The following is a 13,048-nucleotide window of genomic DNA, read 5'->3' on the forward strand; positions in this document are numbered from 1 at the left end:
TCTAGCCTATAGTCTAGTCTACGATCTAGTCAATAGTGTAGTCTATAGTTTAGTCTATAGTCCAAACTATAGTCCAGCCTATAATCCAGTTTATATGTAGTTTATAGTCTGTTCTGTTGTCTAATTATAGTCTAAACTATGATCCATTTTGTCTGGACTATAATCTAGTCTATAGTCTGCTCGAAATCTTTATCTCTAGTCTACTACTTATGTATGTATATAGTTTTGACTTCTTAAGTATAGCCTATTTTATAGTCGAAGTCAAGGCTTATAGTTTAGTCCAGATTCTTTACTACATATTAATCAAATGTTCTGATTAGATTACAGCTGGTTTCCAGATGTCCTTTACATTTCCCTTTTAATTCCAAGATAATTGCAATTGTTTCAAAATCACAATATTAAGTGACATTTAATTGACTCTCAAATACAACCCATAATTATTGTTATTGTATTCTTGTTGTTGATTAGTGAAATCAATTGTCACATAGTTGTCAAAAGTTTGTAAAATCCACCCCTTGCTCTTAAGGGTTAACTTAATTTAGTGGGTGGACATGTTTAAATCATTTTTCAAAAGGGCGTTTAAATGGGGATTTTTGAAATAAACAATTTTGAAAGAATTTTTTTAAACCACCCTTATTTTGTTTTTAAAATAATTTATATTTAAACAATTGTTTAAAAAATTAAACAAATTTTAATAAATAAATAAAACAGTATATTTTCAATCAACAAAAAATTGCAGACAAAAATGTGTAATTAAAAGAAAAATATTTAGTCTAATATTGAAAACAAGCCAATTAAGACCTGACTCGTCAGGACAACATCAAATTATGAAAATTTTACTACTACTCTCATTCTATGGATTATTTACAATTCGGGGTAACGTATTTAAAAAAAATCCCAAAGAAAAGTTCTTTAAATAATTCCAAACTTTTTTTATAAAGCTACTTATGCACAATCGTCTGGATCAAATAATGTTTTCAAACCCGATTTCGGAAAACAAAACCAACTTTATAAAGTGGTCACACAAAATCATGGTCTTTTGGTGAAAAATCATGTGAAACCCTTAGGACCACTGCCACCGCCTGCAGATACAGCTGAGATTTTAGAAAATCCCACAACTAGTAAAATATTTTTTAAGCCCAACTTTGGTAAACAAAAAGAGATATTTAAAGTTTCACCAAATATTGGGGGACTATTGGTTAAAAAGCATTTGAATGCTTTAGGTCCTTTGCCAAACAAACAGTTGCCATTAAGTTTTACTGCAAAGGAAATTTCAGTTATGGAAATATCGAATAATACTACAGATTTTGAAACTGTGCTAGAACACATACCACCAGAAGAATATGTCGATATAAATTTTGGGGACTTAATAATAGAGGAATTTTCGAATGATACGACGAATGAAATTGCGGAACTTACAACCAGTATTGATTACGATGAGGATTGGTTTACAGAGAATTTGGAATCAGAAGATTTACTTCCAGTATAGTTGTACTTTAATATATAAAAATTTATTAATAAATTAAGCAAAATCGAATAGCTCGCAATTTAACATAAATCCAAACAGCTTCCACTATAAGCAATACTATAGACTAGACTATTGACTTGACTCTAAAATAGACAATACTATAGACTAGACTATTGACTTGACTCTAAAATAGACTATAAACAAGTATACAGACTAAATATAGACTAGACTATAGACTAGACTAAGACCTAGACTAGACTAGTAGACTAGACTATAGACTAGACCTATAGACTAGACTATAGACTAGACTATAGACTAGACTATAGACTAGACTATAGACTAGACTATAGACTAGACTATAGACTAGACTATAGACTAGACTATAGACTAGACTATAGACTAGACTATAGACTAGACTATAGACTAGACTATAGACTAGACTATAGACTAGACTATAGACTAGACTATAGACTAGACTATAGACTAGACTATAGACTAGACTATAGACTAGACTATAGACTAGACTATAGACTAACTATAGACTAGCTAGACTAGACTATAGACTAGACTATAGACTAGACTATAGACTAGACTAAGACTAGACTATAGACTAGACATAGACTAGACTATAGACTAGACTATAGACTAGACTATAGACTAGACTATAGACTAGACTATAGACTAGACTATAGACTAGACTATAGACTAGACTATAGACTAGACTATAGACTAGACTATAGACTAGACTATAGACTAGACTATAGACTAGACTATAGACTAGACTATAGACTAGACTATAGACTAGACTATAGACTAGACTATAGACTAGACTATAGACTAGACTATAGACTAGACTATAGACTAGACTATAGACTAGACTATAGACTAGACTATATACTAGACTATAGACTAGACTATAGACTAGACTATAGACTAGACTATAGACTAGACTATAGACTAGACTATAGACTAGACTATAGACTAGACTATAGACTAGACTAGATAGACTAGACTAGACTATAGACTAGACTAGACTATAGACTAGGCTATAGACTAGGCTATAGACTAGGCTATAGACTAGACTATAGACTAGACTATAGACTAGACTGTAGACTAGACTATAGACTAGACTATAGACTAGATTATAGACTAGACTATAGACTAGACTATAGACTAGACTATAGACTAGACTATAGACTAGACTATAGACTAGACTATAGACTAGACTATAGACTACTATAGACTGACTATAGACTAGGCTAAAGACTAGACTAGACTATAGACTAGACTATAGACTATACTGTAGACTAGACTAATAGACTTGACTATAGACTAGACTATAGACTAGACTATAGACTAGACTATAGACTAGACTATAGACTAGACTATAGACAGACTATAGACTAGACATAGACTAGACTATAGACTAGACTATAGACTAGACTATAGACTAGACTATAGACTGACTATAACTAGACTATACCTAGACTATCACTAGACTATACACTAGACTATAGACTAGACTATAGACTAGACTATACACTAGACTATACACTAGACTATAGACTAGACTATAGACTAGACTATAGACTAGACTATAGACTAGACTAATAGACTAAGACTATAGACTAGACTATAGACTAGACTATAGACTAGACTATAGACTAGACTATAGACTAGACTATAGACTAGACTATAGACTAGACTATAGACTAGACTATAGACTAGACTATAGACTAGACTATAGACTAGACTATAGACTAGACTATAGACTAGACTATAGACTAGACTATAGACTAGACTATAGACTAGACTATAGACTACTATAGACTAGACTATAGACTAGACTATAGACTAGACTATAGACTAGACTATAGACTAGAACTATAGACTAGACTATAGACTAGACTATAGACTAGACTATAGACTAGACTATAGACTAGACTATAGACTAGACTATAGACTAGACTATAGACTAGACTATAGACTAGACTATAGACTAGACTATAGACTAGACGATAGACTAGACTATAGACTAGACTATAGACTAGACTATAGACTAGACTATAGACTAGACTATAAGACTAGACGATAGACTAGACTATAGACTAGACTATAGACTAGACTATAGACCTAGACATAAGACTAGACTATAGACTAGACTATAGACTAGACTATAGACTAGACTATAGACTAGAACTATAGACTAGACTATAGACTAGACTATAGACTAGACTAGTAGACTAGACTATAGACTAGACTATAGACTAGACTATAGACTAGCTATAGACTAGACTATAGACTAGACTATAGACTAGACTATAGCTAGACGAGAGACTAGACTATAGACTAGACTATAGACTAGACTATAGACTAGACTATAGACTAGACTATAGACTAGACTATAGACTAGACTATAGACTAGACTATAGACTAGACTATAGACTAGACTATAGACTAGACTATAGACTAGACTATAGACTAGACTAGACTAGACTATAGACTAGACTATAGACTAGACTATAGACTAGACTATAGACTAGACTATAGACTAGACTATAGACTAGACTATAGACTAGACTATAGACTAGACTATAGACTAGACTATAGACTAGACTATAGACTATACTAGACTAGACTATAGACTAGACTATGACTAGACTATAGACTAGACTATAGACTAGACTATAGACTAGACTATAGACTAGATTATAGACTAGACTATAAACTAGACTATAGACTAGACTGTAGCTAGACTATAGACTAGACTATAGACTAGACTATAGACTAGACTATAGACTAGACTAGACTAGACTAGACTATAGACTAGACTATAGACTAGACTATAGACTAGACTATAGACTAGACTATAGACTAGACTATAGACTAGACTATAGACTAGACTATAGACTAGACTATAGACTAGACTATAGACTAGACTATAGACTAGACTATAGACTAGACTATAGACTAGACTATAGACTAGACTATAGACTAGACTATAGACTAGACTATAGACTAGACTATAGACTAGACTATAGACTAGACTATAGACTAGACTATAGACTAGACTAGACTAGACTATAGACTAGACTATAGACTAGACTAGACTATAGACTAGACTATAGACTAGACTAGACTATAGACTAGACTATAGACTAGACTATAGACTAGACTATAGACTAGACTATAGACTAGACTATAGACTAGACTAGACTATAGACTATAGACTAGACTAGACTATAGACTAGACTATAGACTAGACTATAGACTAGACTATAGACTAGACTATAGACTAGACTATAGACTAGACTATAGACTAGACTATAGACTAGACTATAGACTAGACTATAGACTAGACTATAGACTAGACTATAGACTAGACTATAGACTAGACTATAGACTAGACTATAGACTAGACTATAGACTAGACTATAGACTAGACTATAGACTAGACTATAGACTAGACTATAGACTAGACTATAGACTAGACCATAGACTAGACTATAGACTAGACTATAGACTAGACTATAGACTAGACCATAGACTAGACTATAGACTATAGACTAGACTAGACTATAGACTAGACTATAGACTAGACTATAGACTAGACTATAGACTAGACTATAGACTAGACTATAGACTAGACTATAGACTAGACTATAGACTAGACTATAGACTAGACTATAGACTAGACTATAGACTAGACTATAGACTAGACTATAGACTAGACTATAGACTAGACTATAGACTAGACTATAGACTAGACTATAGACTAGACTATAGACTAGACTATAGACTAGACTATAGACTAGACTATAGACTAGACTATAGACTAGACCATAGACTAGACTATAGACTAGACTATAGACTAGACTATAGACTAGACTATAGACTAGACTATAGACTAGACTATAGACTAGACTATAGACTAGACTGTAGACTACACTATAGACTAGACTATAGACTAGACTATAGACTAGACTATAGACTAGACTATAGACTAGACTGTATAAAGTCGAGAAACTAGTTAAATCACATTCTTCTTCTTCAAAATAAAACTCCGTTGTTTACATTTCATAAAATTTTTAATCTAATTCTTATCTTTTTTTAAATATTAAACATGGAAGTTCTTATTGTTCAAGTATATTTCCAAATAAAATACAATATAATAAATTATCACTAAAATGACTAGTTTTGACACACTCATCTTTATTTAGATCCCTTTTAACATCCCGTAATCGTAAATGCCAAAAGAAATCTAGCAAAAAAACTATTTACAATAAAATTTTAAAAATCCTTCTTTCTCTGCCTTAATAATGCGCCTGCTGCTGCGTGTATTATGTTAAATTATATAATTTAGTGTCACCCATAATATCAACATCACTGCCTTCCTCATCATCCATATCATCATCATCCAAATCCGAATAATCATCGGTCGAGTAGTCGTGATGCAAGAAACCCACACCACTATCTAAATTATGGTGTCCATTTGACATGTTGCGCAATATTTGCAGTTGATGATGATGATGCTGCTGAGAACTGGTATGATGTGGTTGGTGGTGGTGGGAGTTGGTATGTAAAGATTTTCCTTCGTTATGACTACTGCCTGTAGTACTATTATTGTTGGCATGTGTCGAAGAAGATGAAGAGTTGGATGTTGTTAATGTTATTGTGGAGCCATTTTTGTTGCTACTACCACCATTGCTATTTGTAGCTCCTTCGGTACGTGAAAAATCAACCGGTTCTAAAATATAAAGAAAAGAAACGTTTGTTTGACTTGAAATTGTTGTTCCAAAGAAAACTGGATAATTTAATTATTGAAGTTTATTCTAAGACGGCCATTATTTGAAATCATTTTCTTCTCTTTTTGTGTTTGTTTTCGAGTTCAAGACGGCCATTTTGTCTTGAAGTTTTCTAAAGAAATTTTCTTCTCTAATAGTTTTGAAGTTAATGGATTTTAATTTTAGCAATATGTAGTATTTGTGGTTTATTGTCTTTTAACGAAAACTTTCTTTAGACAAAAATAAAATGGGGGTTAATTTATTTTAATTTCTCGAAACTTTTAGTTACAAAAACAAAAGTTTAATTTAAGAAAAAAATTGGTATGACGTTCATGGAATATAGTATAGTCTAGTCCTTAGTGTAGTCTTCAGTCTAGTCAATAGTCTAGTCTAATATTATAGTCTGTATTTAGTTTTTACTTCAGTTTTAGTCTAGTCTATTAGTCTAGTCTAGTCTATAGTCTAGTCTATAGTCTAGTCTATAGTCTAGTCATATAGTCTAGTCTATAGTCTAGTCTATAGTCTAGTCTATAGTCTAGTCTATAGTAGTCTATAGTCTAGTCTAGTCTAGTCTATAGTCTAGTCTATAGTCTAGTCTATAGTCTAGTTATAGTCTAGTCTATAGTCTAGTCTATAGTCTAGTCTATAGTCTAGTCTATAGTCCTAGTCTATAGTCTAGGCTATAGTCTAGTCTATAGTCTAGTCTATAGTCTAGTCTATAGTCTAGTCTATAGTCTAGTCTATAGTCTAGTCTATAGTCTAGTCTATAGTCTAGTCTATATCTAGTCTATAGTCAGTCTATAGTCTAGTCTATAGTCTAGTCTTATAGTCTAGTTACGAGTATAGTCTAGTCTATAGTCTAGTCTATAGTCTAGTCTATAGTCTAGTCTATAGTCTAGTCTATAGTCTAGTCTTAGTCTAGTCTATAGTCTAGTCTATAGTCTAGTCTATAGTCTAGTCCTATAGTCTAGTCTATAGTCTAGTCTATAGTCTAGTCTATAGTCTAGTCTATAGTCTAGTCTATAGTCTAGTCTATAGTCTAGTCTATAGTCTAGTCTATAGTCTAGTCTATAGTCTAGTCTATAGTCCTAGTCTATAGTCTAGTCTATAGTCTAGTCTATAGTCTAGTCTATAGTCTAGTCTATAGTCTAGTCTATAGTCTAGTCTATAGTCTAGTCTATAGTCTAGTCTATAGTCTAGTCTATAGTCTAGTCTATAGTCCTAGTCTATAGTCTAGTCTATAGTCTAGTCTATCGTCTAGTCTAGTCTATAGTCTAGTCTATAGTCTAGTCTATCGTCTAGTCTAGTCTATAGTCTAGTCTATAGTCTAGTCTATAGTCTAGTCTATAGTCTAGTCTATAGTCTAGTCTAGTCTATAGTCTACTCTATAGTCTTGTCTATATCTACTCTATAGTCTAGTCTATAGTCTACTCTATAGTCTAGTCTATAGTCTAGACTATAATCTAGTCCTTAGTATAGTCTTTAGTCTAGTCTGTAGTTTAGCCTTTAGTTCAGTCTATAGTCTAGTCTATAGTCTAGTTTATTGTCTAGTCTATAGTATAGTCTATAGTATAATCTATGGTCTAGTCTATAGCCTAGTTTATAGTCTAGTCTATAGTCTAGTCTATAGTCTAGTCTATAGTCTAGTCTATAGTCTAGTCTATAGTCTAGTCTATGGTCTAGTCTATAGTCTAGTCTATGGTCTAGTCTATAGTCTAGTCTATAGTCTAGCCTATAGTCTAGTCTATAGTCTAGTCTATAGTCTAGTCTATAGTCTAGTCTATAGTCTAGTCTATAGTCTAGTCTATAGTCTAGTCTATAGTCTAGCCTATAGTCTAGTCTATAGTCTAGTCTATAGTCTAGTCTATAGTCTAGTCTAGTCTATAGTCTAGTCTATAGTCTAGTCTATAGTCTAGTCTATAGTCTAGTCTATAGTCTAGTCTATAGTCTAGTCTATTAGTCTAGTCTATAGTCTAGTCTATAGTCTAGTCTATAGTCTAGTCTATAGTCTAGTCTATAGTCTAGTCTATAGTCTAGTCTATAGTCTAGTCTATAGTCTAGTCTATAGTCTAGTCTATAGTCTAGTCTATAGTCTAGTCTATAGTCTATAGTCTAGTATAGTCTAGTCTATAGTCTAGTCTATAGTCTAGTCTATAGTCCTAGTCTATAGTCTAGTCTATAGTCTAGCATAGTCTAGTCTAGTCTATAGTCTAGTCTAGTCTATAGTCTAGTCTATAGTCTAGTCTAGTCTATAGTCTAGTCTATAGTGTAGTCTATAGTGTAGTCTATAGTTTAGTCTATAGTGTGGTCTATCGTGTAGTCTATCGTGTAGTCTATAGTCTAGTCTATAGTCTAGTCTATAGTCTAGTCTATCGTCTAATCTATAGTCTAGTCTATAGTTTAGTCTAGCCTAGTCTAGTCTATAGTCTAGTCTATAGTGTAGTCTATAGTCTATTCTATAGTCTAGTCTATAGTTTAGTTTAACTTAAAGACGAAATTACATTAAATTAAATACAATTTAAAAAGTTGTTTCTTCCGTAAACTATTTTCTTAAAACCCCTTTCCAAAAACCATAAAACAAAACACTACCATTCTCCCAGTACTCACCATTCATGACATCCCTTCTTCTTAATTGTTTTTTATGTTTCATGCGTCGATTTTGAAACCATGTCTTTACTTGTGTTTCACTCAAACCCAACGAAGTGGCCAACTCTACACGTTCGGGTGTCGATAAATATCGTTGAGCCTCAAAACGTTTTTCCAAACCCGACAATTGAGGGTCACTAAAAACAGTACGTGCCTTGCGTCTGCGACAATGACGCAAAGCATTGACACCCATGCCCAAACCTAAGGCAAGTTCTGGCATGCAACCACCAGCAAACAAATGACCACCACCAAAGAGACCAGCTGGAAGAAAGAAACCAAATAAATATATCCTTTAATAGTTAGTTATAATTGAATTTTGAAAAGGATCTAAACTTGCACCCCATGAAAAGGGACAAACAACCTTTTTAAATTAAATATTTAACAATATGTGTTCGAGTGTTAATTAAATATAGTTTATTAGGTGTAAACACACTTACCTTGCGATAAAAAATAGGGATCCACCGATTTGTAGGCACCCGACGATGGTGACAAATAACCCAAAGTCATTTGCAAAAAACCATGATCACTATAGGCGGCACTGGGATATAAAACATTACTAGGGGGTGGTGGCGGTGGTGGTGCTGCAACATGTGCATGCGAATGTGTGGAGGGTGATGTTAAGACCGATGTCGGTGTTGCATGATGTGCGGGTACATAATTATGAGCCGCCACATTGTTAAGTAAGGAATTGCTGGCCGTCGGTGTTGTTGTTGCCGGAGATGTTGAGGCTGCACTACTTGCTGATGCTTGTTGTGTGGGAGTTGTTGTTGAACTTGTATTGGAATTACTTAAACGATCCGAAGAAGATTTGTGAGTTCTGTAGAGAAATTATTTGTTGACATTTTTTAAAAGCTATTGTAAATGCGAATATTAAAAACTAATTATGGACTCAGAAAATGCCTATATTTGTAATTTCTTTCTGACTTCTGTATAACTTTATCAACTTTCTTAGTAAAATTAATTTAAAGTACACCACAGTCTATGGTTAATTAATTTCTTAATAATAGTTGATATAACAAATCACAATAAATTTCCATTAGTGGTCAAGCACTTTAAGGTTTATGCGGTTTTATAGTTTCTGGTAAATATTGGAATTATAAAAATTCATCATATCACATAAATTATATTTCTTATTCCTTAAAAAACTGTAAAAACCATATTTTGTCCTATAGTGTAGTCTATAGTCTTCACTACAGTTTAGCCTATAGTCTTGACTATAGTTTAGCCTATAGTCTTGACTATAGTTTAGTCTATAATCTTGACTATAGTTTAGTTTATATTTTTTTACAATATTTTAGATTATAGTCTTGACAGCAGACTAGTGCAAGTCTTCACTGTCATCAAGTCTATAGTATTTACCATATTCTAATCTCAAGATTTGATCTTATATATAACCTTGGACTTATAGCCTTGACTATAGACTTGTCTAAAGCCTTGGCAGTCCATAGCCTTGTTACCTATTGCCTTCACTAAAGTCTAGTCTTTAGTCTTGATTAATACCCTAATATAGTAAAGACTACTAAAATCTTGATTATAATATATACTATACTCTGATCGACAGTCTTTAATGGTCTATAGTCTAGTCTCTAGTCTACTTTATAACCTAGTCTATAGTCCAGGCTATAGTCTAGTGTACAGTCTAAGCTATAGTCTAGTCTATACTCTAGGCTATAGTCTAGTCTGTAGTCTAGGCTATGATCTAGTCTATGGTCTAATCTATAGACCAGTCTTTATTCTACTTTATAATCTAGTCTAGGCTATAGTGTAGTCTATAGTCTAGTCTATATTCCAGGCTATTGTCTAGTCTAAAGAATAGTCAATATTATAGTCTATAGTCTAGTCTATAGACTATAATAGAGACTAGTCTATAGTCTAGTCTAATCTATAATTTAGTCTAGAGTCTAGTATATAGTCGAGTCTTTTTTCTATTATATAGTCGAGTCTATAGTCTATTTACTTAGTCTAGTCTATAGTCTAGTATATATTCTAGTATATAGTCTAGTCTATATTCTATATAGATATAGACTATATAGAGTCTGTAGTTTATTTACTTAGTTTGAAGAAAGAAAAAAGGAGCACACAACAGGCCCGCTGGATGTTTAGGTGCATTTCTGCGGATTAGATGTAACATATATTCTCCTTTCAAATTAACTAGAATTGAGAAATGCTTATCGATGGAACTATGACTAATACCGGTAGAATAATTTATAAGTGAATCGAACATTATCAAAATTTGCCTTTAAAAGTTTTAGTCCCGTCTTTCTTTTTGTTCATATATAACTTTAAATCGAGATTGCAATTTTAAATATATTTTGTTCAAATTAGAAATTTGGTACACAAGTGTTCTAAGGACGCACCTTATCGGACCATTTTTTCCTATATAGTGCCCCTTAAAACTGTTACTTCGTAAAGTTATACATCGATAATTTTAACAACTTCTAAGCCCTTCTCAAAAAATGCTTTAATAAGATTTTTTTGTTTAAATTGGACTATGACCCAAGGCTCCATATTAACACTTATTCAAAAACTCTGTTTGTCAACAATATATCGGTATTGGAATCAAATCGTATGTAATATTTTATAATGATAAATACATTGTTCTTTGAAAATCTGTTTAGTTTGGTTCGCTGTTGAATTAATACCCGTTAAAGGTCCTCTTCCAAAATCCAGTGTAATAGTCATACTGAATAGGGAACTCGTTATTTCCACGAGAATTGGTCCATAATTGACAATCTTTTTCTATACTTGATAAAGACTCCGTGGGATTCTTATTAAATAAATAAGGAAATTGTTATTTTCGCCTTCACCTTCTTCTAGACTTGATCAAGATTCCGTCGGATTGTCATTTTATAAATGAATAAATCGTTATTTACCCGATAATTGGTCCATATTTGATTAAGATCCACTAGACTAGATTTAAACTGCGTCGGATCCTCATTACATAAACGAGGAAATGGTTATTTCCATGAAAAGTGGTCCATAATGAAAAAAATTCTTCTAGACTTGATCAAGACTCCGTCGGATCAAAATCATATTCCATTAAAATTGACAAAATTAGAAATTAACCATTTTTTTCGAACTGCAAACCTATCAGACTTATTGACCTAACTCCTTTTGAAAATAAATCTTCCTTGGTTCCACATTGAAATTGAAAATTTATATTAAAAATGAACTATTCTTAGAAAGTGGCCGATATTATACAAGAAAAATCTAGGGAAACTTTTGAATAATACGTCTCAATTTCGAACTTAAATTACAAGACAAACGCTCACCTTTCTCTATGCATAATCCTTTGATATTCTTCCGATTCATGGCGATTATTATTATGAGTATTTGAAATCGATTTTGAATGAGAATTATTATTATTATTATATTCACTTGATGGCAGTGCTGAAGCTTTTAATTTATCACTATCACTTGAAGAAGTTTTTAAAGAATTTTTTGACGATGATTTTAATTTATTTAAAACACCATTATTGTTATTATTTTGATTGTTATTATTATTATTGTTATTATTATTATTGTTATTATTATTTAAATTTTGGCATAATATATGTTCTATGGAAAATGGGGTCTTCGCAGAGACCACGCAGGTTGTATTAGAAGCCGTTGAATTTGTATGATTTTGTTGTTGTTGGTTCACGGTTTGATGTTGCATTATTTGTGGCAATTTTGTCACTAAATTTGTTGCAGAAGTTACATTTAAATTTTCACTTATTTGTATAGACATTTTATTTGATTTTTTCTTTAATTTGTTTTTTTTTTATAAATTACTTTTTTAATTAAATGAAAATCGTTATAGTAGTTAACTATTCTTCTTTTACTTAACGTTACAAGTAGTTATTTAACCGTTATTTAGCTGTTTACTCGTTGACGGTTGCATTAACAGTGATTTAACATGAATATACCACAAAATCTGTACTTGAGTTTATAACGTTCTGAAATTTTGCAATCTTTTCCTTTGGCAGGCATCACCAGCTCTTGGTTATTAAAACATCAAGAGCTGCAGCACAAAAAAAAAAAAAAAAAAACAACCACATTTACTCGTTCATCGTTCATGCGATAAGTTGGGAAACCAACCCATAGAGAACTTTGAGTGTGTGCAATTTAATTATCCTTTTTAGTTTTGTATTGCACAACCCCCACCTTA

General features: G+C 32.3%; 2 protein-coding genes across 2 annotated transcripts; one reads left to right on the forward strand and one right to left on the reverse strand.

The window, feature by feature from the left end:
- Positions 1-718: 718 nt before the first annotated feature.
- LOC119614657 lies at positions 719-1,537 on the forward strand. Its single transcript, XM_037970772.1, has 2 exons — positions 719-876; positions 942-1,537. The coding sequence occupies exons 1-2, from the start codon at positions 828-830 to the stop codon at positions 1,487-1,489; spliced, it is 597 nt and encodes a 198-aa protein (XP_037826700.1). The 5' UTR covers positions 719-827; the 3' UTR covers positions 1,490-1,537.
- A 4,142-nt stretch (positions 1,538-5,679) lies between these two features.
- LOC119614658 (brain-specific homeobox protein) lies at positions 5,680-12,767 on the reverse strand. Its single transcript, XM_037970773.1, has 4 exons — positions 12,171-12,767; positions 9,336-9,715; positions 8,860-9,159; positions 5,680-6,215 (listed from the first exon to the last, which is right to left on the reverse strand). The coding sequence occupies exons 1-4, from the start codon at positions 12,626-12,628 to the stop codon at positions 5,809-5,811; spliced, it is 1,545 nt and encodes a 514-aa protein (XP_037826701.1). The 5' UTR covers positions 12,629-12,767; the 3' UTR covers positions 5,680-5,808.
- Positions 12,768-13,048: the final 281 nt, after the last annotated feature.

This window comes from Lucilia sericata, unplaced genomic scaffold (assembly GCF_015586225.1).
Source record: "Lucilia sericata isolate MDLA Ls3-8-SP2 unplaced genomic scaffold, ASM1558622v1 Contig003212F_arrow, whole genome shotgun sequence".
Classification (NCBI taxonomy): domain Eukaryota; kingdom Metazoa; phylum Arthropoda; class Insecta; order Diptera; family Calliphoridae; genus Lucilia; species Lucilia sericata.

Excerpts from the sequence above, each read along its gene's own strand:
- LOC119614657 (XM_037970772.1), top strand. The coding sequence starts at position 828 with ATGAAAATTTTACTACTACTCTCATTCTATGGATTATTTACAATTCGG. Across the intron at positions 877-941 it reads TGGATTATTTACAATTCGGG|CTACTTATGCACAATCGTCT; the intron begins GTAACGTATTTA and ends TTTTTTATAAAG.
- LOC119614658 (XM_037970773.1), bottom strand. The coding sequence starts at position 12,628 with ATGTCTATACAAATAAGTGAAAATTTAAATGTAACTTCTGCAACAAAT. Across the intron at positions 9,160-9,335 it reads TCCCTATTTTTTATCGCAAG|CTGGTCTCTTTGGTGGTGGT; the intron begins GTAAGTGTGTTT and ends TCTTTCTTCCAG. Across the intron at positions 6,216-8,859 it reads AAGAAGGGATGTCATGAATG|AACCGGTTGATTTTTCACGT; the intron begins GTGAGTACTGGG and ends TTTATATTTTAG.